The following is a 27,876-nucleotide window of genomic DNA, read 5'->3' as shown; positions in this document are numbered from 1 at the left end:
GCATTATAATGTTTTTTCCTTAGTGATTCTTCTCCAATTTCTGCGGGAGCAATGGCTTCGGCCCCATAGGCTAGGCTGAATGGAGATTCTCCTGTCGAGCCTCGGGGAGTGGTCCTGTATGCCCACAGGACACTGGGTAGTTCGTCAACCCATTTTCCTTTGGCTTCTCCGAGTCGCGTCTTTATGTGCTGTAATATGGTCCGATTGGTTACTTCAGTTTGTCCGTTAGCTTGCGGGTGTCCGACCGAAGTGAAGAATTGTTGGATAGACAGCCCTTAGCACCATTCCCTCAATTTGGCTCCGGAAAATTGAGTGCCATTGTCAGACACCAGTGTTCGCGGAATTCCGAATCGACATATTATATTTTTCCAAAGGAAACCAATCACTTATTTCTCAGAAATCTTTGCAAAAGGCTTTGCTTCGACCCATTTTATGAAATAGTCGACAACCACAATGAGAAACTTCCTTTGGCCTACTGCGAGGGAAAAAGGTCCTACAAGGTCCATTCCCCACTGGGCGAAAGGTACTGGGCTCTCGATTGGTTGAAGCCGTGTTGCTGGTTGGTGCTGAAGATTAGCATGTTCCTGGCACGGTCTGCATCGTCTCACTAACTTGAGTGCATCCTTCCTCATTGCTGGCCAGAAGTAGCCTTGACGAAGTGCTTTTCTTGCCAGCGCTTTTCCACCCAAGTGATTCCCACATATTCTTTCATGAATCTCCCAGAGCACGTAATTTGCTTGATCAGGAGCGAGACATTTTAGGTATGGTTGAGAGTACCCTCTTTTGTACAGTTCTCCGTCTATTAGAGTGAAACGAGCAGCTCTTACCCTAAGCTTTCTTGCTTTGTCTTGTTTCGGGGGAAGCTCTCCTTCTGACAGGTACTTGATGATTTCATCCTTCCAACTTGGCTCACCCTGATTTGCACATAGGATGTCAAGACTTCCTTTTCCTATTTCCTCTTTATCACACGTGATGAACGTAATTGTCCTGCTATTAATTCCTGATGCGAAGCTGCCGAATTTGGCCAGTTGATCTGCTATTTCATTTTCAGCTCGAGGAATTTGTTTGATTTCAAAATTTTCCAAACGAACAATAAGGTCCTTTACCTTTGATAAGTACTCTTTCATTCTATCTTCTTTGGCTTCATAGTTCCCTTGAACTTGATTGACTATGAGCTGTGAATCGTTATAAGTGATCAGCTTTTCGGCCCCTGCCGCCAAAGCCAGTTTTATTCCCATGATAAGTGCTTCGTATTCTGCTTCATTATTTGATGCTGGAAAACAAAATTTGGTGGCGTACTGGAACTGATCTCCCTGCGGATTCTCTACTAACACTCCTGCTCCACTCCCCCCGGACGTGGAGGATCCATCTACATGGATTGTCCAAGTGGGAGCTGAAACTCCTGCGCCATTGGTTTCCATTTCTACTATGAAGTCTACTAGAACTTGTGCTTTAATGGTGGGGCGTGGTTGATATTCAATCTCATACTCACTTAGCTCGACGGCCCATTTGGTCATCCTTCCAGACGCCTCTGGGCTGGACAATATTTTCTTCAAAGGGTGATTTGTTAGTGCGACCACCTGGTGGGATAAAAAGTAGGGACGCAGCTTTCTTCCTGCCACTACTAATGCTAAGGTCAACTTCTCGATGTTAGTGTATCGGAGCTCGGCGCCTTGCAGTACTTTGCTCATGTAGTACACGGGTTTATGTTCTCATTCCCTGTCCATCGTCAGAACTGCGCTGATTGATTCAGTCAATATTGCCAAGTAGAGTAAAATGGTATCTCCATCTCTTGGTTTCACGAGCAATGGTGATGCCGCTAAGTACTTTTTTAAGTTTTCGAAAGCATGCTGACATTCTTCGGTCCAACGAAAACCTTTTCCCTGCCTTAGGACTTTGAAGAATGGCAACCCTCTGTCAGCCGATCTGGAAATAAAACGGTTCAAGGCGGCCATCCTTCTTGCTAACTCCTGCATCCCTTTTATGCTCTTGGAGGGCGCCATGCTTAGGATTGCTTTAATTTTCTCAGGGTTTGCCTCTATTCCTCGCTGGGAAACCATGTATCCTAAGAATTATCCTCCTCGAACCCCAAAAGCACATTTTTCGGGGTTTAACTTCATTCTGTATTTTCTCAATATCTCAAAACATTCATTGAGGTCTTCCACATGTTTGAGAGCCATAACGCTTTTTACCAGCATATCATCGATATAGACTTCCATACTCTGCCCGATCAAGTTTTCGAACATTTTGTTTACCAATCTCTGATATGTGGCACCAGCATTTTTTAACCCGAAGGGCATCACTTCATAGCAATAGATACCTTGATCGGTAATGAAACTTGCTTTTTCTAGGTCTTCAGGAGCTAAACCTATCTGGTTGTACCCTTGATAAGCATCCAAGAAACTGAGCAACTCACATCCGGCGGTGGAATCAACCAATAAGTTTATTCGTGGCAAGGGAAAGAGATCTTTGGGACAAGCTTTGTTTAAATCGGTGAAGTCAATGCATAGACGCCACTTGCCTCCAGGTTTGGGAACCAGCACTACATTTGCTAGCCATTCGGGATAGGAGACTGGCCTGATATACTTGGTCTTCACCAGTTTGTCTACTTCGGCCGTAATATGCTTGTTCTTTTCTGCTCCAAAAGATCATTTATTTTGCTTTACTGGCTTTATCCTGGGGTCCACATTAAGTTGATGGAGGGCATACTCATGAGGTATTCCTGGCAAGAGTTCGCCTTCCCAGGCGAATACATCTGCATTTTCCCTGAGGAACGTTGTTATCATCTGTTCTATTTCAGCAGGCATCTCCGTTCCAATCTTGAGAGATTTACCGGGACTTCCGGGAGTTACCTCTATTCTTTTGAGTGTTTCGGTAGCCTCTAAGTGTTTCACTTTCTCGACTTCACTTTCGATAGTATGCACTCTATCATTTCTTGGTTCATCTGTTCGTGGAAGTCTTCTCTTCTGAGTTGATATCTCGTCCACCCTTGACCTTTTTTTGCCGTTGGCAGGGACTCGCAGGATGCTGGCATGGCATTCGCGGGCCAACCTACTGTCACCAACAACCTCTCCAATTCCCTCCGAGGTGGGAAATTTCAACTTTATATGGTAAGTTGATCCTATGGCTTTGAACATGTTTAGACTCGGGCACCCCAGTATCACATTATATGCAGAGGATGCGTTTACTACCAAGAAATTTACCATTTTCGTGACTCTTCTTGGATAAGACCCTAGTGAGAGAGGAAGTGTGATCTCTCCTAGTGCTTTCACTACTTCTCTAGAAAATCCAACTAAAGGGGTGCTGATGGGTGTTAGCTGCGCATTGTCTATCCTCATTTTAACAAATGCATTAAGAAAAATGATATCTGCAGAACTGCCTGAGTCAACCAGCATCTTTTTCACCCAGAAGTTGGATATTGTAGCTGAGACAACTAGTGCGTCATTGTGCTCAACTAGAGGGTATTCCCTATCTGACTCAGTGAATGTCATTTCCTTTGAGATTTTTGATACTTCACACATGACTTGGGTTTGATCATGGTGAGGATAGTGATTCCCCTTAGAAGCATTACGCAGAAGAGTCTTCCTTGATCTGTTTGAATCTCCGCAAGCTGGCCCCCCGGTTATAACAGCGATAACCCCTCCAATCAGCATGTTCTCATGGAAATCTCCATTATGCTTTCCTTGTTTCTCATGATTCTTTGGGGGTTCTCTATTTCGGCGGTCATCATAAGTTTTTTTGTCTCGTTTTTGGTGGTGAGACTTACTCACAAAGTCTTTTAAATAGCCACGTTTAATCAGCTTCTCTATTTCTGTTCTCAAACTATAACAATCTTCGGTAGAATGTCCTTTGTCTTTGTGAAAGTGGCAATACTTGTAAGATTTCTACCGCTTCGGGTTGTCTTTCATTGGCCTAGGCGGTTGCAACAAACCTTGCTTTTCTGCGACCACTAATATATCAGCCAAGCGCGCATTTAGGGGTACTTGCTGAAGACGAGGACCTTGGAATCCTCTTTTATCTTCTTTTCGGCCTTCTCTTGGTTTCTCTTCTTCTCTTTTTCTTTTCCCTAAATAGCGTGGTTCGATGGTTTCCTCAATGCGTATATACTTCTCGGCTCTTTCCAGTAGCTCTTCCAAGGTGCTCGGGGGTTTTCCTGCTATTGATTCCTTAAATTTCCGGTGGCGGAGGTTTTGTTGCATAATTCCTGCCAGGAGATCATGATTGACATGCGGGACTTCGTGAACCGCTTGAATGAAACGTTGCACATACTCCCTCAAGCTCTCACCTTCTTTTTGCACAACCGAGAATAGGTACGATGCAGTCTTAGGGTATTTTCGATTAATGGAGAACTGATGAAGAAAACGCTGAGTAAGTTGTTCCAGGCTTGCAATGCTTCCTGCTGGGAGTTTATTGAACCACGCCAGTGCGCGATTAGCCAGCGTAGTTCGAAAGATTTTGCAATACGCAGCATCGCTGAAGTCATACAGATTGGATTTTGCATAAAACCTATCGAGGTGATCTTGAGGATCTCCCGAACCATCGTATTCTGGCAGATTTTCTATCTTTACTCCAGCTGTCAGTACCTCGGCTAAGATGGCAGTAGTGAATGGGCTACGCCGGGCTGGTAAGATTGCCAGTGCACTTTCTCCTCTCTCCTCAGTACGAATTGCTGGGCGCACAGGCCCGTGGCTATTCACCTCCTCCTCGCGGAACACCGTTTCTCTTCTTGCACTGGGGTGTGGCACCCTATTCGTTCCAACTTCCTCTTCTAGTGTGTGTCTTCTTTCTTGGTGTTGAGGTGGAGGTAGTTCAGCATTTAAGTTTTGATTGTTTTCAAAGTTATGTTGTTGTGTTGCCAAAAAGTGTTCCATAGCCTCCTTTACCGCACGCGAGGCAGCCTCCTCCAACATGGACTTCAAGGCATTAGAGGTGATAAGAAACTCCTCCTGCGGCGGAGGGTTAGGAGGCGGCAGTTCCTGGCCCCCCCCCCCCCCACCAGTGTTACGGGTGGCTTGTGATCGCGTTTGCATCTCTAGTAAATAGGTGGCGTTTCCACGGACGGCGCCAATCTAATGCGGGCGAAATAATTATGTCCCTATTCAGCAAATAAAATAGGAAGTCGTACGTCCTCCTGGTCTTCTGCTTCTTCGGTCACCTACAGATGGGAACGATCTCCTGATCTCCTACTCCTTCGGTCACCTGAAGAAGTCACACGTCTTCCTTTTGGGCTATCACCTGATTCACAAACACACGTTAGAGGCGCCGGGTGGTCACCCGGTGAAAACCCACCGACGCTCAAGTCAGCGATCATCTCCACACAAAACAGGAGAGCAGAGAGCTTTTGTAGGCTAAAAAGTCACTTACCTCAAAATGGAGATTTTGAGTGGTATTTATAGATGAAGTTGAGCTAAATTGCACATTAAGTCTCCAATGTCATAAATTGATAATTGACCCTGCTAAGGTCTAAAACATGCAGATTAGTCACCCAGAATTCCAAAATTAATAACTAGTCCTCCAAAAATGCGAACCTCGCAACTTGACCCTACTCAATTCATTTATATATAAAAAGTATATTAAAAAAATATACTTATACTCATCAATTTGATTATATGTTTGAAGTTTGATATTATGCTATGAAATAAAAAAATTGGAATCATAAAAAAGAGAAATAGGTTATTTTATTCATAAAATTAATTATTACAAAAGTAAATTTCTCATTCAACAACCATCATCCAGTATAACATCGAGGTGACCAACTCATCTGATGTTGTCTGTTGAAAATTGGAAGAATTGGTGATTTTTTTCCAGTACTTGAAGCTTTTTTATAAGCTTCAAATGAAAAACAACTTCTGGAGTGAAGATGTCTTCAAGACTGGAAGTGTGATCAATCCTTTGCATAAACTTTGTCTCGATCTTAGCCAACATCTCTGCTGTCGCCGATGGATATGACGTAACTCTATGAGTCTTCATCATATTCACTTTAGCTAAAGAGACATCACTTTTTGATCGATAATTGCTTCTTACTCCTTGATAATTGCTTTCATGATCACTGTGCTGAAGAACTTGTTGATATTTTGAATATATGAAATATGAATCAATTTATAGATTTTATTGAAGAATATGAAAAGTTACAGATGTTAACTATTTCCAATAGAATTTTAGAAAATCGAAGCGATGTGTTGAAAAGCGATAATTAAATTTATTGAAAAGAGAATTTCAAGATAAACATTTATAACATGAATTTAAGAAAACAACAGTAAGATAAGGAAATAAAAATTTTATTTATTCAAAGATAATTCTTTACAATGTATATTTTCAACTCCACAGCGATTTTTCAAAAATATATCTTGGTGGCCACTTCAACTATGGATGCATCTTGAAAATCAGGAGAGAGGAAAAAAATTTCAAAAGTTTGAAGCTCTTTCATATACGTCAGGAGGAAAATATTAAATGGTGTAAAGATGTCTTCAAATCTATAAACTTCAAGCCGTAACTTGAATTTTGCTTCAATTCTGATCAGCCTTCCCGCTATAGCCGAAGAATAAGGCGAGACTCGGTGAACTTGTAGCATTCTTAATTTTGCCCTAAGAGACAAAATTTTCTTAGCAATAACTGCTTCACATTATCGTCCATGATAAACTTGCTATGAATTTGTTAATGACAATCAGAGTTGTGCAAACTTTGTCTATTTATAAACTGATTAAAAGTATATTAAGAGTTATATTGATACTTTAATATAATTGCAGATATCGAAGAGACACAATAAACTTTGAAATACAAAAAATGGAAGAGGATTCTCAAGAAAAACAGCTGAAGTCATTGCGTATCATGTTTAAGGGGTATTACTTGAGGAATAATTGAGAAAAACTTCAGATATTCATAGAATATATTTCTGAGACATAAAGATTGTAGTTACTACACTATCACAAAGGTATGAATTCTTATCTTTTTTGGTTACATGGTTTTTATGGATTGAAAATTTTAATAAATTTCATGAATGAGTTAATGATTTTGAGGATGTGTTTGAAAAATACTTGTGCAATGTTCATTATAAATTTTATATGAGCAAGTATTTGTTTAAAGAAAATAAATTTTTCTCTATATGTTCGTCATTGCATGATTTGCTTGATGAAAGGACGTGTGCATTGAATTTGAAGTGTAATGTTGAGAAATCAAAATTAAAGGATATGTTGGATGAATATTTGTTGTGGTTGCATATGAAGAGAAACTGCTTAGTTTAGTCAAAAACCAAAAAAGAGAGAAAATTTTATAATAAAGTTTTGGTATTTGACAAAATATGAAGAAATATTTTCAAGCAGTCGAGATGCAAGCAGTTCAGTCAAAAATTATATTGATACAGTTTAAGACTAATTCACATATCTAGTCCAAATATCAAGAATGCTGAGGAAACGAGTTATTCAAGATATTTCAAATATAAAAACCGTTGCAAGATCCATACATTTTTATTGAACAACGAGAAACATCATTAAAGTCCTCATAAAAACTTATTGAAGATCTAGAGGAAAATAAGATATACATTTATGACAAAGATGAACGTTGTAAATATGCATATATGAATGCATGTGAAAGCTTCAGAAAAGAGAGAGTCAAGTAGAGAGAAAACATATACAATATATACAACACCAAGATACATGAAAATACAAGCTGGTTGAGCACTCATAAAAAAATTATCTAATCGTCTCAACGTGCCTACATATACCTAAATTTTCGGTATCAGTATGAGATTTGCAAAATTTCGGTATATAACGAAATACCAAAAAAAATTTATAATAAAATATATTTTAATTATATGTAAGAATTTTAAAATATATTTTAATATATATTTTTATAATGTCGGTATAGACGGTATTATACCGATACCGTATCGAATTTCGGTATACCAAAATTTTCAGTAAGAACGGTATGAAATTCATGTTGTACCGAAATTTCGATATACTGACATTTTGGTATACCAAAATTTCGATACTGTATCAGTATCTATTTTTTCGGAATCGAAGTTTTCGGTACGGTATGCGGTATTATTCGGTAAATTTGGTATACCATATCGAACCAGCCCTAATTCATCTGATCTTTGAAGGGCCAAGAATCAACTCTCAACTGAATATTTGTTTATAAGGAGTTGATCTACTGTTTAAATATACAGATTCATTCATTACTGTTTTTTGGTGTTAGGACGAGGAGTCTTAATTGGTTGTGTTCTAGGAGTTTCGATCTACGACAAATGATAAGTTCTATGATTGGAGTGAGTTGTATATAAGACGTTGTATAAGTCAAAGTTTTCTAGTGAATCAATCTTTCGTGGAAGAAGGGATGACACGTAGGAGTTTTATCTTCGAATATCCATAAACATTTCTGTGTTATTTATATTTCTGTCAAGTCATTTTCATTATTTTTCAATCTGTTATTTGACCTCTTTCGCACAAATATTTGTTGGTCAATTAACATTGACACATGAGAAAAAATATAGTTAGTTGTTTAACAATAATTGCTCTCATATAAAAAGTTTTTCAAGAGATCGAACTGCTCACGAAAATTGCATAAGAACGGTCTTATAAATCGATCCTAACAGATTTTGTTTACACAAATACTTATAAAAAATGGCTTAATAAAAATATTTATAAATATTTTGACCAGACGCGCGAGCTCTGAACTTTAAAAATTTTTGTGGTAGTCTCCTAACTTTGTTTGCACGATGATATAAAAAAATTATCAAAACAAGAAAATCAATTTTGCACTGACGAGCTCACAAGTTAGCATAAAAAATAAAAAGTTAGCATAAAAATAAAATGCTTGCAAGTTGCAAATTTTAATATTTTATTATTCGTTTCAAGTCACCGCTCCTTATAGGTACCTCGCCATCCAACCGTCAACCAAACCCTATTACATATTTTTATATAATAACTAGCGGCAATGCACGATGTGTGTGTAATTATATTTTTTATGAAATATTTTATTTAATCATTATTTATAAAAACAAATAAAATATGGAGGTATTGTATTTGTAAAAAGAGTACTGTGATTATGTGACAAATTAGTAAACAATTTATCAAATGTAGTTATTATACTACCTTTTGTAAATAGAGTACTGTGATTATGTGACAAAATTATGCTTTGGTTTGGAGAAGAAAACTGTTCCCACTTTCTTTTTTTTTTTCTCCACGTAATTGATAGTTTTTTGGATTTGTTTTAAAATTTGATGGTTGCCATAAGGTCATGACTTCCTTCCTTTTCTACACGTAATAAGAGGGTATTATTGAGAATAAAAAAAATCATATCATCTTATCAATTAAAGTGGTGCTCAGACTTAAAAAAAATATTGATGGATACAACTCTAAAAAAATAATAAAATCAATTTAATTTTTTTTTATTTTATTTAAGTGAAATTGCGAATTTGATAAGATATCTTTGTGATTTTGAGCATTTATCTATTTTATTTTATTAAAGTAAGGGATTGGTATGTTGGTAAGACTAACCACTTTTTATTTTGCTCTTTATTATATATTTAATTTTCAAAATGTAATTTTATATTTTTGTTGATAACTTTTTATTTACGAAAATGTCATGTGCTAAGCCCAAACAAAGGCGCGAAGCGAAGGGATTTCACCTATGATCAGATCAGTGGGCAACCATATTTACAAAAAAAAAAAAAACAATTTTCAAAATATTTTTCAAATTTTTTGTTTTTGTTTTTATTTACAAAACAAAACGGATTGCATAAGCACACAACGTGTCATTTTCAATTAATTCATATTAAATTTCAATATTAGTTTTGTATCTTTCAATATTTGGTAATTTTAGTTTGTTTTTTTTAGGAATTTTAGTTATTTTTTATTCTTAATGTTGATGTGATATTACACACGTGTCATTGTTGTATCGGTGCCAAGAAAACAAAGATATCATACTACAACTGAAATCTGACAATATAGAAGATGAAATCGCGGAAAAAAAAACAAAATACACAGGACCAAGAACAATTTTTTCGTTATTTAAGTAGATCATATTGCCCTCGTAAAATTACAGTACGAGTCGAAATCTTCACTATCGACTAAAATTCATTGGATAAAATAAACTATATTCTGGAATGATATTATTTAAAGGAGAAAATTGTAGTATTGAATAATTGGGTGCAAAAAAATCACCGGCAAACACATGAAAGTGGCCCTCACATGCTATTGTTTTCTTATTGTCTTCCAAATATGTATTCTGATAGTCGTCGTACCCTTCCGTACATACCCCAACTTCTTTTTAAAACGCGTTGCAAGAAATTTAAAATCCGTTTGCATTAAATGAGAAATCTTGCATTCATATTTGTGATATATATATATATATATATATATATATATATATTATATGTAATTTCTTATGAAAAATAAGAGTAAAAAAATCTTGTTTTTATATAACTTTTCCAGCCAACTGATCTGTCTCAACTCTGTGAGCTACTGAGGTTTGAGTATGTCGCATCACAAGTACGTACGTTTAGAGATAATCGACGATATATAATTGTTATGTTTTATAAGCATCGTGCATGACATATTTTGCATTTTTGCTATAAGGAGAAAAAATATTTTTTTAGGGTGATGATGTTTTGGGTTCTTTGGTTTATTCGCTACATTAAAAAGTTAGGGTAGCTAGCTAGCTAGTTAATATTCGAATAACATGGACGTTAGTACTACAAATACTGTGCTGATTTGTGACTTTGATATTTTCAAATTTCAGAAAATTAATAATGTGAACAAGATCACGTGGAAACATTATAAATTCAATCGAGATAATATTTTGAGTCAAATTCGTTTGCTATATATATACTATATAAATGGAGGAACAAAGATTTTGATTGGTCGAAAATTATATTTATGGGGTTATTTAATATATATTACAAATAAAACTTACATTTAATTATGCATCAAGTTTGAAGTTTTTAAAATTACATTGTTTGTTAAATGATATTTTTAAAAAATAATAGGGACGAATATCGGGTTTTCTCGTAAAAAAACATTTATGCATAATATGTATACAAAAAATATAGATTTTAATTTTTATAAAGCTATAAGTTTCTCCTGATTAAAATTATCAATAACTCATCTTAAATTTGACGATGACTTAGTCACCGACAAACAAACGCGTGCAAATATTATTGCGCCATGTTGGAGAGGTATTAATATTATGCATGCGAAGAAAATCTATATATATGTAAGCTAAATTCTATTTCTATCACATTGTTTTTTCACTCGAATATTTAAAACAAATATACCCATAAAAATCAATTTTGGTGAAAATTTAATTTCTTTGAAAGGGATCTTATATTTTATGGCGATCCTCGATTTTTCTCTCTTAATTTTGAATTTTGTTTTGGTTTTTCAAGGGATTAATGCCCAAAATGGTTGGCTCGATGCGCATGCGACATTTTACGGGGAAACTCAAAATCCAAGCACCCTTGGTAAGATTTTCTTTTAGAGAATTCAATGAATTTATTATGTTTAGTAAACAAAAAATAATAATGGTTTCATTTTTTCTACATGCTTTACGTTCAAAATTAAAATTTTGAAAAACAATGAGCTGAATTCTACTATTTATTATAAAGCATACTAAATATTTTTAAATGCATTATCAAGAAATTTGAACTTAAAAAACAATGAAAAACATGGGAGTTAAGGGGCAAATAAAACGTCAAGATAATTAGATATAACAGTCTATCCAAATATGTGACCTGCAGGTAGGGCTGGGATACCGAACAAAAATACCGACTTTTCGGCATACCGTACCGAAATTTTTTCGCCATATAAACATTTTTTTGGTAAATCGAATTTGGTTTTGATATCTGCACGATATTAATATGAATTTTTTCCATATAAAAATTCCAGAATTTTGATATCGATACCAGTATGAATTTTTTTCATACTAATTTTTTTGATACGATATACCGAAAACCCACCCCTACCTGCACCCCTACCTGCAGGTGGAGCTTGTGGCTATGAAGACAACTACCAAGCCGGTTTCGGAGCAAACACGGCCGCGGTGAGCACCGCTCTCTTCCGGGGCGGCGAGGCTTGCGGTGCTTGCTACCAGGTGACGTGTAACTACGTGCGTGACCGTACGTGGTGCCTCGGCCGTGCATCCATCACGGTGACCGCCACCAACCTGTGCCCTTCCAACAACCGTGGCGGTTGGTGCGATCCACCGCGCCACCACTTCGACATGTCCATGCCGGCTTTCTTTCGAATTGCTCGACAGGGAAACGAAGGCGTAGTCCCCGTGCTTTACAGAAGGTGATCATTGATATTGAATATATAATACATACACATATTATTATTTTATTTATACTAGTGATTTGAAGCACGCGTTGCGTGCTTTTAGAGTATTTTTTAAATAAAATTTATTTTTATTTCTGGTTTGGGAGAAAAGAACGTTCGTTAGGAAGACATGTGAGAGAGACGTGATATGAAATTAGAATTATGGAAATTGTCAAAATTCTATTTTGCCCTATGCTTTAAAAAAAAAGGAAAGTTGTGCAGAGAACTCTCAATGAACATGGGTAAAATGGAGAAAAAAATTGGTGTCATCTTGACACACCAAAAGTAGTTATTAAAGGGTGTCCAAGTTAATTTATATAATAGTATAGATATAATAAAATATTAATATATAAGTATTTCGAGTATGATTAAAAAAGTGATTCTCGACTTTTCTTCACAAAATTTTGAAAATATAAGCTGATTAATTCGGTTGCATGTATAAACGTAGGGTGGCATGCAAAAGAAGTGGGGGAGTCCGATTCACTACCAAGGGTCAACCCAACTTCAACATGATCATGATATCCAACGTTGGTGGAAGTGGGGATATCAAGAATGTCTTGATCCGGGGCTCCGAAACCGCAACGTGGGCGCCCATGACCCGGAATTGGGGTGCCAACTGGCAGACCAACGTTGATCTCCGGAGCCAAACGATGTCGTTTAAGCTCACTTTGGTCGACGGAAACACATTGGAGTTTTCCGACGTCGTTCCTTCTTCATGGAAGTTTGGCCAGACTTTTGCATCCCACAATCAATTTTCTTAATTAATTCTTTCTAAAAATTATAAACAGATCCAAACAAGTTAGATACTAATTCTTCATTAATTATATATATATTTGATTGGAGCTTGAACTTCTTTATTCGGTTCAAAGCAAGACAAACACACTATTATATCAAATACGAATTCAAAAGTACTGATTTATTTGAATTAGACTTGATTATTAAGCAAAATCTTGAATTATATTGTGGCTCACGTTTGTTAGCTTGTTTATATTGTATTGTATCAGAAACAAAAAAGTTGAAATATATACTAAAGTTTCTTTTTTCTTTTTTTTTTTTCGTAAATATACACTAAAGTTTTGATAGAACACAAGTACTTGGGTTGAACTCGACTTGGAATTATGCCATGACAAAGATGTGGATATTGAAGATAAAATTTTGGCAATTTTAGTCATGTCGAAAAAATGACAAAATTTGAAAAAAAAATAGATCACAGCTAATTAATAAATTTGACAACATTGAAAACTAAAAATAATAAAATCGAATTTACGGGACCAAAAATGTTATAATCCATAAAATTAAAAAAAAATTATATAGTAATTTATGAACTAAAACCAAAATTAGACAAGTTCGCAAACAAATTTTTTTTTTTCCCATAATAAAATTTACAAAAAAGCAAGAGGGTTAGAATAAAAAGTTGAATAAAAACATGAAATGCTTCGCTTCGCTCCAAGTCTAGGTTAGAACATCATGATATCTCAAATAAAAGAGAGCTCACACATACAAGATCCTCGTGGCAACTTCGAAATCCTCTAAATCACAAAAAACTTGGAATTGGAGTCGTTACCAATTCGCAAGGTGTCTTAGTACAAGCACTGTTACAAATTGATGTAACATTATATGTTACATCAATCACTTCTTGTCATATATTTGGTAAAGAGAGAAATTAAATTTTGATGTAATGGAATAACACATACTTGTCAAGAAATGATTGGTGTAACAGACAATATTACACCAATTTGTAACAGAAGATTTTCTCTCTCCGATGACACATACAAGTAGACCATGTCTTTGGAACCATATGTTACTCTATGAATGTTAAAATCCTCAAGGAGTAAGCAGCCCGAGATTAAGTTGGGAAGCGATTCATAATCGCGATACATAACAGAGTCCAGAAACAACTTCTTCACCCGAGGTAAAAACACCGCGAAATTGGCATCGCACAAAAGGCAATTGTGAAGCCTCAAATCTACAAGAGCACTTGAAGAGGCATTCAGGCAGCCTAAACAGAGAACAATCAAGATCAATCACTCGAACACTACGATCAATGGCTTCACTAATCCATGAACCAAGATTAAAATTTCTGCCGTCTGCCCCAGATGAGAAGCTGAAACTATTTATTCTGGGGGCGTTATGCTGCAAGAAAACCCCGTCCACGAAATCTGAAAAGCTCATTTCTTCCTCGGATTCAGAATCCGAATCTTCGTGTTCGAATTCAAGATTGGAAACACGGGTCCAGATGAACCTCCGTCTTTTTGCCAGAATGCTCGTCGCCGCCGCATATTTCGTCGGAAGAAACTGCTGATTCCAAGTTCCTCACCTGCCGCAGCCTATGATCGAAAACACGTAATGGCTCGCTCAAAGGTGCGATTCACGCAAAATCACGGAAAGGGTTAGCCATATAATTCATGAATGAACATTCATTTTGCTAATGTGCATGATCCCCAAAATTTGTTTGGCTCACTGGCCATTGTACAGTGAATTCAGAAACAGAGTCCGTAAAATGAAGAAAAATGAAATCTTTACCAATACATGAGCATTTTTTGATAATTTTGCGATGATTTAGCCTAAATCAGCGAGAAAAAGATCTCTTCCATTAACCCTGGTTTTTTTAGAATAATAATGTTGTGATTGTTTAAATATGTAAGTTGCGTGTTTTTATGATTCTGTGAGACTATAATATGTTACGGAGATGACGTTGACATATTACTTTTTTATTTCATTAAATATATGGGTACTTAAATATAAAATTAATTGCATATGATTGAAAAATTTTAATATTGTCATAATTAAAATTTAAAAGTTTACACATTTTTTAAAACGTAATTAAAAAATAACACACATAATTAAAAAAAATAACACACAAAAATATAAAAACACACATAATTAAGAGAAAACACATAATTAATTATTCATTCTCATGTAAAGTTTATGTTCAATCAAATCTTTTTTGAAGTTTATTATACAAATCTTTGTTTCGATTAACTACACATCGCTCTGAAAAGACATTAAAATCTATTGTACGTGGGATCTTTCGAAGTAAGAATGTCCAACACTCCAGCGGCACATATTCATCATCTAGAGCTGGAAAATCACGATCTTCGAGCATATCATCTATTTTGTCCTCCTCAGTCATGTTATGGAGATGATGCAAGTGTTCATTATGTAATCTAAATCAATTGAATCTCACATGCAATTAGATGGACCTCCCACAATCAGTGCCGGACCTGATCGTTTTTTGAGGCCTGAGGTAAGCATAAAAAAATTGGTGCCTTTAAAGCTTAACATTCATATTTTTTTATCGATAAACATGATAGTATAAATAACATGACTTTTACAAATAAAATTAAAAATAGATAAAAATATGTCATAAATAAATACTAATAAAGCCAATATCATCCAAAAAAAAAAAATGTGAAATTCATGTTTTGAACCAGTACATATTCACTTGAATATTGATCGTCTCTCAGAATTGGAAGCAAAAATATTGATTAATTTTGCATAATAAGTGTTATCAAACACTTCTTTTCTTGATTGATGCATAGCTAATTAGTCATTTATCTTTCATATAACATAGTTGATCGGAGATGAGTTTCGCACAACTTCAACCTGAAAAACTCTCTTTCGGTAAATACAACTTCTGATGGATCACAAAAATTATCCTGAAACGAATCGATAAATAGAGATCAAGTGATAGCGAGCTTGATTATCATAGAATAGTGAGGATTTGGTTTTTAGCGAGAACTTTCTAGATAAATATTTCGGATTGATTATCGATTCTTGCTGAATGTTTACGAGAGATAAAATGATAAATGGACAATGAGACTTAAGTCTTCATCACATGCTACTATCCATTAATTATTATTCATGGGATGAGGTTTTGAATTAATTATATACTATATTAGTAATTTTTTTTAAAATTTTGGTTCCCCCAAAATTTTGGGGCCCGAGGCACTTGCCTCAAATTTAACACTAAAGGTCCGGACCTTCCCGCAATGTTCCAACTTGCCTGGAGTACACCAAATGCTCGCTCAACATATTTTATTATGCCCTCTCGATATCTTTCAAAATTCTTATTCTTTTGCGAAAGAGGCCGGGGGGTGGTTTTGGAAAAGGCAGTCCAAAATGGAAAAATACCAACGGGAAGATAATATCTCATGGTGTACTTGTTCCCGTTTATCTCAAACCGTACTGGAGGGGCTTCACTCTTTGCAAGGTTTAAGAACATATTAGAACTCTCTAGCACATTGATGTCGTTATTGCATCTTTGTACGCCGAAGTATGCATGTTAAATCCATAAATATTTTGATGTCTGTCTATAGTATGATTGAAGGTTATTTTTGGTGTCCAATTTGATATTATCTTGCCCAAGTTGTAGTGCATACAATCAATGCTTCTAAGTATCCCGGCCTGAGCAATCCCTTTTGATTATTTTCAGCATTTAGCCAAGCTATATCCTCACGTGTTGGTAGCCTCAAATACTGCTCAGAAAATATATCATACACTGCCCTAGAAAATGTTTTCAACCATTCCATTGTTGTCGATGCAGCTATTCTCAAATACTCATCAACAAAATCGCCCGCTACATCATATGCAAGCAGTTAATTAGACTGAAGTCGTAATATTACGAAGTGTTTAGTGACCCGTATCCGGAATTAACGATTAATGAGTACATTAATCGCGTGATCATGTTTATATTATTAATGAGTACATTAATCGTGTGATCATGTTTAGATTAGTAATACATTATTAAGGATTTTCTAAATAGATTAACGGAGTACGAAAATGGATCCAGAACACTTGAAAATGGTCGGGAAGGTTCCGAGTCTTAGACAGGATCGGAGGCTCCGAACCAGGGATCGGATGGTCCGAAGTGTGTGGGTTCGGAGGCTTTGAACCAGTTCGAATGGCAGGAGTTCGGACGATCAGAAGAGGGATCGGACGGTCCGATCTCCCTCAGAAAAGATAAGATAAGAAAATTATTTGATTGGCTAGAAGTAGAGTTCGGACAATCCGAAGTGCTGGATCGGATGGTCCAAACTGAAGCCCCGCCAGGTGTCCGGGAGGGTGATGTCATGAGTGACGTAATATTCACGTTCGGACGATCCGAAGTGCCTGTTGTGACACTTGTCACGCATGCAGAGTTCGAACAGTCCGAAGGCAGGTTCGGACGATCCGAACCCTCGTCTATAAAAGGGTGCCGAGGAGCTCATTTCAGAATAGCACCAACTTTGTAGTGACCCTTACCAAGATCACCTACTAAACAGAACTTAGGCATGCAATTAACTTAATCAAATAGTAAACCAGAATAAGCTGCAAAAATAATAAACATTAATACAATCTCAAGGAAAGGAATCTGCAATACCCAAATATTATACAACCAAATCAAATAGTGTATAAACCCAATCATAACAGAAATTGTAACGCCCGGGGCTGAAGAGGCAGGGAGTGATCGTCGGTGCCAAGAGGTTGCACGGACAATGAGTGGCTCCTGGTGGGCTTCTAGGCGGAGGGAGACATGAATGAACCGATCCCGTGCCGGAATGAGAGGAATTCTGAGACTGTGTAGGTATGGGACTACATGGTTGAGGAGGGCTTAAAAGATTTCATATGTACTATTCATATCAAGAAGGTGCATCTTCTTTTCGGGAGTTCATCACATAAGAACTCCAAAGTTAAGCGTGCTTCACTTGGGGCAATTATAGGATGGGTGACCCCCTGGGAAGTTTCTCAGGGTGTGTGTGAGTGAGGACATAAGCACGCTGAAAATACACGTCTTGATACAGTGGGTCATTACAAATGGTATCAGAGTCGACCTCTCTTAGTACGGTATGGTTCGGGGACGAACCAAGCGGAAGCTGGTTGGCATGTGACGCCCGGGGCTGAAGAGGCAAAGAGTGATCGCCGATGCCAAGAGGTTGCACGGACAATGAGCGGCTCCTGGTAGGCTTCTAGGCGGAGGGAGACATGAATGAACCGATCCCGTGCCAGAATGAGAGGGATTCTGAGACTGTGTAGGTATGAGACTACATGGTTGAGGAGGGCTTAAAAGATTTTATATGTACTATTTATATCAAGAAGGTGCATCTTATTTTCGGGAGCTCATCACATAAGAACTCCAAAGTTAAGCGTGCTTGACTTGGGGCAATTATAGGATGGGTGACCCCCTGGTAAGTTTCTCAGGGTACGTGTGAGTGAGCACATAAGCACGCTGAAATGACACGTCTTGATACAGTGGGTCGTTACAGAAATAAAACCCTAGGCGAAGCTCCAGCTGGCCAACCACTGCCTAGCCCCTCTTGGATCCACCCGCCTCATCCAATCGCAAACCTGCCCCATGGAATAGGGTGTCCAGAAACACAGAGTACGAGACGTGAGCATAAAAGGCTCAACACGAGAGTATGAGTATACATGAATGCAAGTGTACCGCCTACTGACTAGAGGTCAAGAATCAGAAAACAAAGACAGATCGGGCCCTGGTATTTAGCACGCTGTGCCATCGCTTCAGAGATGGCTCACATACCGAAATACTAGTGGATACGCCGGACCCAAATCGATGGAAGTCCATCCACTAACTGGATAGGGTAGAACCCTACTAACAGACATCTCAAAAGAGATAGCTCAAGATGCATATGTATGCAGCATAAAATCATGTCATATAAATCATGCAGTCACATAATACATGCATACTCAGTCAGTATATCTCGAACAGTACTTTCGCACTTCAAATGCTAGGCGCGCTCTACCAGCTCTAGGTCTATGCCTATAATCCGCACTACAGTGCCAAATGATAGTAATATCATTATAGTGCTCTAAAAGCCTTAACTAAGCTATTGCATACTTCTAAATATTTTTAGGAAGCAAAAGCTATATCTACGTCCGTCGTCAGCCCTTTGCTGTTGCTTGCCTCAAAACTAGGCCGCAGCTCCGCTACGACGCCTGGACCATTATGCCACTTCCGGATTCCCAACGGGACGCCTAGAATGCCCTAGATCTAAGCTAGAAGACCAAGGAATCGAGAGAAGAGAAGTGAATGGTGTGCTTGGAAATGAATCTCGGTACCTCTATTTATAGACATCGAACGGAACGTCCGTTCCTCCATCGTTGAGTCTGTTCGCCATCTCAACATCAAGTGCGTAAGCAGTGACGCATTCTAGCTGGCACGAACGTTGCGTTCGTTCCTAGAATGTTGCATCTGTTCTGCCTGACCCTCCGGACCATATCTGATCATTCTGGGTCCATTTCCGGGATCCGCTAATCCAATTGAAATTCTCTTAATCATGTTAATTGGATTAATTAACAGTTACTCACTAAATCTGGGTACGGGCTACTACATTCTCCCCCACTTAAGATATTTCGTCCTCGAAATCAGATCTTAAGTACTGGATGAAAAACAAGATGCAGAAACATTTTTTTATTCAAATGCAAAATTCATAGAGTTTACAACTGAATACAACGCGAAAAGGAAATCAAAATAACTCAGGATGTTCTGAACGCATCCTGCTTTCCAACTCCCAAGTGGCTTCTTCAGTGCCTCGGCGCTGCCACTGAACTAAAACCAGAGGAATGACTTTATTCCGCAAGACCTTATCCTTATGATCCAGGATACGAATAGGTCTCTCTACATAAGTCAAATCTATCTCCACCTGAAATTCAGACGGTTTTAGAATGTGAGATTGATCCGCCACATACCGTCGCAATAGAGATATGTGGAACACGTCGTGAATACTGGACAGATACGGTGGCAAGGCCAGACGATAAGCCAAATCTCCAATGCTCTCCAAGATCTCAAACAGACCGATAAATCTGGGAGACAACTTGCCCTTAAGGTCAAATCTGAGAATTCTGCGGAAAGGTAAAACTCTCAGAAACACTTTCTCCCCAACCTCAAACTGCAACGGCCTACGCTTGGTATTAGCATAGCTGGCCTGACGATCATGTGCAGTCTTAATCCGTTTCTTGATCTGATCAACAACATCTACTGTCTGCTGGACTAACTCCGGTCCCTCAGCCTGTCTCTCTCCCACTTCTTCCCAGAAGAGTGGAGTACGACAACGTCACCCATACAACGCCTCAAAAGGAGCCATCCCAATGCTAGTATGATAGCTGTTGTTGTACGCGAACTCAATCAATGGCAACTGATCCTGCCAGGCTGAACCAAAGTCCATAGTGCATGCTCGAAGCATATCCTCCAAAGTACGGATAATGTGCTCTGACTGACCATCTGTCTCCGGATGATAGGCCGTACTCAAACTGAGAGTAGTGCCCATCGCACGATGAACACTCCCCCAGAACCTAGAAGTAAACCTGGGGTCTCGATCGCTGACAATGCTCACAGGCACTCCATGAAGTCAAACGATCTCCTGAATGTACAATCGCGTCATACGATCTACATAGTACTCTCGGCTATAGGCAATGAAATGCGCTGACTTGGTGAGTCGGTCTACCACAACCCAGATAGCATCACAATTCCTCGAGGTTACCGGCAAATGAGTCACAAAATCCATCATGATAAGCTTCCATTTCCACTCAGGAATTGGCAGACTGTGAAGCAAACCTCCAGGTCGTCGGTGTTCTGCTTTGACCTACTAACACACCAAACATCTCGAAACATTTTGATACACACTGCGTTTCATTCCCTTCCACCAAAACCGAGTACGTAGATCCTTGTACATCTTGTTGCTCCCCGAATGAATACTCAACTTAGTGCGATGTGCCTGAGACAAGATCTCCTCTCGCAAATCTTCATCCTCCGGAATCACAAGCCTACCAGACAAACACAAAAAACCATCTGACTGATAGTGAAATCCAGACGTACTACCCTCGTTGGCTAGACGAGCCAAACGCTGGGTCTTCGAATCAGACATCTGAGCCTCCCGAATCTGCAAATACAAAGCTGGCTCAGATAGTATCGCAAACATCTGGATACTCTGCATACATTTCTTGTGCTTGAAGGTATACCCTGAAGAACAACAATCCCTGATCGCACTAGACATCGAACAAGTCTGAAGTACGGATAGTCCCCGGATGGTCGGTGAAGATCTCAAATTTCTCGCCATACATATAATGACGCCAGATCTTCAAGGAGAACACAATGACTGCCAACTCCAAATCATGAACTGGATAATTGTCTTCGTGGAACTTCAACTGTCTAGAAGCGTATGCAATCACATGCCCATTCTGAGTCAGGACACAACCTAACCCCTGAAGAGAAGCATCTGTGTAAACCACATATTCTCCAGATCCTGACAATAATGCTAACATCGGTGCAGAAGTCAACCGTCGTCGAAACTCACAAAAATTCTCTTCACACTCTGAGGACCACTCGAAATCAACACCCTTGCGGGTAAGCTGCGTCAAAGGTCGAGCTAGCTGCGAGAAGTTCAGAATGAAGCGACGATAATATCCTACTAGACGCAGAAAACTACGGATCTCAGCAACCGTCGTCGGGCGCGACCAATTAAGCACAGCCTCGATCTTGCTCGGATCAACAGAAATCCCCTCCCTGGAGATGACGTGGCCAATAAATACCACACGATCCATCCAAAACTCACACTTGCTCAGTTTGGCGTACAACTGCTCATCCCAAAGAGTCTGCAGTACCAACCGCAAGTAAGAAACATGCTCGTCCGCATTACGCAAATACACCAGGATGTTTTCAATAAAGACCACGACAAACTTGTCCAAATACTCCCTGAAGACACGGTTCATCAGATCCATAAATATAGCCGGCGCATTAGTCAATCCAAATGGCATCACTAGAAACTCGTAATGCCCATAGCGAGTATGAAATGCAGTCTTGGCTACGTCCTGATCTCGGACTCTCATCTGATGATACTCAGATCTCAAGTCAATCTTGGAGTAAATCGAAGTACCCTGCAGCTGATCAAACAAGTCATCAATACGAGACAAAGGATACTTGTTCTTCACAGTAACCCGATTCAGCTGCCAATAGTCAATGCACAACTGCATAGACCCATCCTTCTTCTTCATAAAGAGAACAGGAGCTTCCCAAGGAGATACACTAGGACGGATGTACCCCTTGTCCAAAAGATCCTGTAACTGATTTTTCAACTCTTGCATCTCTGACAGAACCAGACGATACGGTGCTCGAGAAATAGGCGAAGTACCCGGCATCAACTCTATGCCAAACTCGGCTTCCCTAGCAGGAGGAAAACCCGAAATCTCATCAGGAAGCACATCTGGGAATTCATCCACAACCGGAATACTCTCTATCCCAACGCTCTCAGCGGACAAATCAACTGCATAGATGAGGTAACCTTCCCTGCCCGACTCTAGAGCTCGACAGGCTCTCAAAGCTGATACCAAGGGCATCGGGGGTCATGCTCCCTCACCATAGAAAAATCAGCTATCACTCTCATCCGGATGAAAGCGTACTAATCTCTGATAGCAGTCCACTAAAGCTCGATAGGTAGTCAACATGTCAATCCCCAGAACCATGAGATTCGCTATCAGAATGTTTCATCGGAGTAGAAATAGAAACTACTACGTCTAGTGCAATGCATGGTAACTTATGCCTCTTAACAAAACGTGCAGAAATAAAGGAATGAGATGCACCAGTGTCAATAAGTACAAGAGCAGGTATACCATATAATAAAAATGTACCTGCGATGACCTTCTCATTCTCCTCCACTGCCTGATCGTGCCTCAAGGCAAACACCTGGCCAGAAGCCCGCGGCCTCAAATGAGAACTCCCACCAGACTGTCCCTGCGACCTCTGCTGAATGGTGGCCTGAGAACCCGATCCTGAACCAGAACCAGAACCGCCTCCCCCACATAGTGGACAATCCCTCCGGAGATGACCCACCTCTCCACAACAGAAACAAGCTCCAGAAGCTCTACGGCACTTGTCTAATGGATGGTTCTTTCCGCAATGGTCGTACTTGTCCTTCTTCCCAAGACGAACAACACCAGCGGAACCAGAGGAAGAAGAAGTAGATCTGGACTTCTTGAAAGACTGAGCACGGGGACCCAAAGAACTCGCAGGCCTAGACTGAGAAAAAGACCTGTTCCGCTAGATGCTATCCTCCGCCTGGTGACAACGGCTCACCAAACCCTCATAGGTCATATCATCACCAACCGCCACATGGTCATGAATCTCAGGGTTAAGGCCCTGAAGGAACAGATTGTACTTCATCTCAGAACTATCAGCTATCTTGGGACAATAGGATAACAGATTGAAGAACTTCTGCTGATACTCCTCAATAGACATGGCTCCCTAACGCAAGCTCAGTAACTCACCCGCCTTCATTTGACGGAGTGCAGGAGGAAAATACAGCTTCTGAAAAGCTGTGCGGAACTCGGCCCAGGTGGCCACTCCTTTCGCCGCAACAAAGGGTGTAGAAGTAAACCTCCACCACCTACGGGCTCGCCCATCTAGGAGATAACCAAGCGTCTCCATCTTCTGATCCTCAGTACAGTGGAATGTCCAAAAAGTAGTCTCCATGAGGTCTAACCAGTTCTCCGCATTCTTCGGAGACTCACCTCCAACCAAGGGCTTAGGACCCATAGATAAGAATCGGCGCACACTGAAACTCTGATCATCATGGCGACGATGATGGCATTCCCGACGACGCTCCCGGTCAGCATCGCCCCAATGTCCACCTATACTGCCATGGCTGCTCTGATCATCACGGTCTGCCATCTACAAAATTACCTCGCGGTTATCTTATGCAGAATCTAAATCCCAAGAATACTATGCATGCTTTGATACCATAAATGTAGTGACCCTTACCAAGATCATATACTAAACAGAACTTAGGCATACAATTAACTTAATCAAATAGTAAACCAGAATAAGCTGCGGAAACAATAAACATTAATACAATCCCAAGGAAAGGAATCTGCAATACCCAAATATTATAAAACCAAATCGAATAGTGTATAAACCCAATCATAACAGAAATAAAACCCTAGGCGAAGCTCCAGCTGGCCAACCATTGCCTAGCCCCTCTTGGATCCACACGCCTCATCCAATCGCAAACCTGCCCCATGGAATAGGGTGTCCAGAAACACAGATTACAAGACATGAGCATAAAACGCTCAGCACTAGAGTATGAGTATACATGAATGCAAGTGTACCGCCTACTGACTAAAGGTCAAGAATCAGATAACAAAGACAGACCGGGACCTGGTATGTAGCACGCTGTGCCGTCTCTTCAGGAGGTGACTCACATACCGAAATACTAGTGGATACGCCAGATCCAAATCGATGGAAGTCCATCCACTAACAGGATAGGGTAGAACCCTACTACAGACATCTCAAAAGAGATAGCTCGAGATGCATATGTATGTAGCATAAAATCATGCATATAAATCATGTTGTCACATAATACATGCATACTCAGTCAGAATATCTCGAACAGTACTTTCGTACCTCAAATGCTAGGCGTGCTCTACCATCTTTAGGTCTATGCCTATAATCCGCACTAAAATGCCAAATGATACTAATATCATTATAGTGCTCTAAAAGCCTTAACTAATCTATTGCATACTTTTAAATATTTTTAGGAAGCAAAAGCTATACCTGCGTCCGTCGTCAGCCCTTGCTGTCGCTTTCCTCAAAACTAGGCCGCAGCTCCGCTACGACGCCTGGACCGCTATGCCACTTTCGGATTCCCAACGGGACGCCTAGAATGCCCTAGATCTATGCTAGAAGACCAAGAAATCGAGAGAAGAGAGGTGAATGATGTGCTTGGAAATGAATCTCGGCACCTCTATTTATAGACATCGAACGGAACGTCCGTTTCTCCATCGTTGCGTCTGTTCGCCATCGTTGCATCCGTTTGCCATCGTTGCGTCCGAACGTCAACATCAAGTGCGTAAGCAGTGATGCATTCTAGCTGGCACAAATGTTGTGTCCGTTCCTAGAACGTTGCATCTGTTCTGCCTGACCCTCCGGACCTTATCTGATCATTCTGGGTCTATTTCCGGGCTCCGCTAATCCAATTGAAATTCCCTTAATCAAGTTAATTGGATTAATTAACAGTTACTCACTAAATCTGGGTACATGCTACTACAAACTTCCTCTCCTTTGCCTGCGTGGCTCTATTTTAGGGGGCTTTGGGTACTCTTATTTTAGAGTTGGAGTGGAAAATATATCTTAGTATATTCAGACAGTTTCTGACCTAGTTGTAGTGCAGTGCTCGTGTAGCGGAGCCATGCTCGAGGCTGTGGAGCTGCAGCAGGGGTGTGCCCCTAGTTGCGAGATAGTCGTCATCAGTGGGCTGATGACGGACGTAGGTATAGCTATGGTCTTCTTAAATTATTTAGGAGTATGTAATAGCTTAGCTAAGGCTTTTAGAGCTTAATGAATGATACATGTGTATTTGAATTGTAGAGCTGATGATAGGCTTGGAACCTAGAGTGGGATTGCTAGGACTGCCTGTAGTAAGATACGTAAGTATTGACTGAGATAGCCAGCGGGTTTTCATGCTTATATTTTGCATTGTGTGCCATATTAATCTGCAGCATAAGGCATATCATATTGTGACTTTCCATCTTTTGAGATGAGCCATGTAGGGCCGCTCAGCCCTGTTTGGACGGTTGATGTCTAGCGCCCCGTGACCGACGGGTTAGCCGACACTGGCATCTGTAAGACACAGTCTACGTCCGGTAGGAATGAGCAATGTACGCAGGGTTTGATTCCCGAGTTGTGCGACTCATGTCCTAGGCGCCATTCTGAGCAGTTGTATACAGTTATCCCAGATATGGATACCCTGTCATTTGCATGAACCATATTTGTATGTTTTACCCGTGCTTTCGTATTGAGCTTAGAGCTAACGTTCAGTCTTTTCTGTGTATCTGGAGACCCCATTCGATGGGGCAGGTGTAGGTGCAGGGTTGAGCACTAGGAGCTTGGAGTAGCCAATGACCAGTGAAGACACCAGTATTAGCTATAGGTTTTAATTGCCCGTAGGATTATTTAATTCGATTGGGTTGTATATTGGTTTTATTTAACAGGTTGTATTCTGCTGGTCTGCTTTTATTTAAGTCTTTCGTAGCAATTTATTTAATGCATGCTTAATTATGCTCTAAACTCTGATTAGATTATGGATCCGGGTTGGGTCGCTACAAAGTGATAACAACCCAAGCATATCGATTACGTCCCTCCGTTGGACAAAGTATGACACATTTGTTTGTAAAAATTAAAAAATTCTCAAAAACAAATATCTCCTCATTCGAAATCGTCGAAAATATTTTTACTTTAGATGAGACTATCAACGACGTAATATTTGTATAATCTCTTATTCTCAACAGCACGTTCTCGATCTTTTTGTTTCCTAAATTTTGTAGCCATGTTTGCAACTTGACTATCTCATTTGATGCAAAAAAATTGGTGTGCACCAAAAATCGATAGCTTGGTTGACGTTTTGTCATGAATAAAAGTTGATCAATCATGGGATCAAAAATTTCATCATCTGATATGGTGATGATCGAAGAAGAAGAAGAAGAAGAAGAAGAAGAAGAAGAAGAAGAAGAACAATTTTATACCACGAGAAACAAATTGTGCTTGAAATTTTGTTAATTGTTTGAAAGAAATTGGATTGTTTTCGAAATGAAAGTGGAAGAAATATGATTTTTTCGAAACTACAATGAAGTGAATTTAAGGAGATTGAAGAATATATTCGTTACCAGTCGTCGGAGACATTTATGTAATTTTTTTATTTTTCGATTTTAAATTTTTTAAAATTATTTTTCTATTTTTTTAAAAAAAATGCTAAATGCTCTTGGCCATTGATATACTAGGACCAAATTATCTCATTTACTCCTTTTTTTATTTTTTTAATAAAAAAATGTGTTATTATTAAATTTATTTTAAAATATTTAAAATTATTTTTAATATTTTAAAACATCCAGATTAATATGTGAACAATTTTTTTAAAAAGTATTAAAAATATAAAATGTGGCAGGCAGACTTCACCACACGAGAGGAATCCGCGCGGGTCTGCCTGTAACATTGTACGAGGAGCAGTTCTCGTGCAACTTTCTCGTCCCTTGAAGGGGGGAGAAATGAAATGTTCAAGGAAGCCCACTTTATCGCATGGACTTTCTCGCCTATTGAACGTGACTCTTCGTGCAATTTTCTCATCCCGTGAAGGGAAAAGAAATGAAATGGGCAAGAAAGCCCACTTCATCACATGGACTTCCTCGCCTATTGAATATTTGAACATGACATTGTGGAGGATACACAAACAGTTGCTTTAGTTTGCTCGTTTTGCTTCTTCTTTGATCTGCTTTATTGGGAGAAGCCAGGAGAAGAATGTTTTGATTTGGTTGGAAAACTTGTAATTTGACATTATTATATTAATGAGAATTACAAGTTTTTTAGTAAAAAAATACTTCATCTAATTAATTAAGTTCACGAAAGAAAGAAGGTTTTGTTGCGAAACTTTTTTGCTTTGTTGCCATCAAATATGAGCTACAAAATTTCCCCATATTTTTTTTAATAAATTAAAAAACATAATTGAGGCAGAAATTTTTCAAACATTTAATTATCACGTGAAATTATTTTTACGAAAACTTGTAATTTTATTGATTAACAATC

At 38.9% G+C, this 27,876-nt stretch overlaps 3 protein-coding genes across 3 annotated transcripts; 1 reads left to right on the top strand and 2 right to left on the bottom strand.

Annotated features, from left to right (window-relative positions):
- Positions 1–386: 386 nt before the first annotated feature.
- LOC140877927 (uncharacterized) lies at positions 387–1,691 on the bottom strand. Its single transcript, XM_073281529.1, has one exon. It carries the CDS (start codon positions 1,689–1,691, stop codon positions 387–389), a length of 1,305 nt encoding a protein of 434 aa, XP_073137630.1.
- Positions 1,692–2,072: 381 nt separating this feature from the next.
- On the bottom strand, positions 2,073–5,030 carry LOC140877926 (uncharacterized). Its single transcript, XM_073281528.1, has 3 exons — positions 3,932–5,030; positions 2,738–3,811; positions 2,073–2,635 (listed from the first exon to the last, which is right to left on the bottom strand). The coding sequence occupies exons 1-3, from the start codon at positions 5,028–5,030 to the stop codon at positions 2,073–2,075; spliced, it is 2,736 nt and encodes a 911-aa protein (XP_073137629.1).
- Positions 5,031–6,783: 1,753 nt separating this feature from the next.
- LOC140877925 (expansin-A12-like) lies at positions 6,784–13,072 on the top strand. Its single transcript, XM_073281527.1, has 5 exons — positions 6,784–6,839; positions 9,324–9,353; positions 11,400–11,458; positions 11,978–12,287; positions 12,760–13,072. The coding sequence occupies exons 1-5, from the start codon at positions 6,784–6,786 to the stop codon at positions 13,070–13,072; spliced, it is 768 nt and encodes a 255-aa protein (XP_073137628.1).
- The last annotated feature ends 14,804 nt before the right edge of the window (positions 13,073–27,876 follow it).

The sequence above is a fragment of the Henckelia pumila genome, chromosome 2, assembly GCF_033568475.1.
Source record: "Henckelia pumila isolate YLH828 chromosome 2, ASM3356847v2, whole genome shotgun sequence".
NCBI lineage: Eukaryota > Viridiplantae > Streptophyta > Magnoliopsida > Lamiales > Gesneriaceae > Henckelia > Henckelia pumila.
The sequence above is the reverse complement of the archived record's forward strand: the minus strand, read 5'-3'. Positions and strand labels throughout refer to the sequence as shown.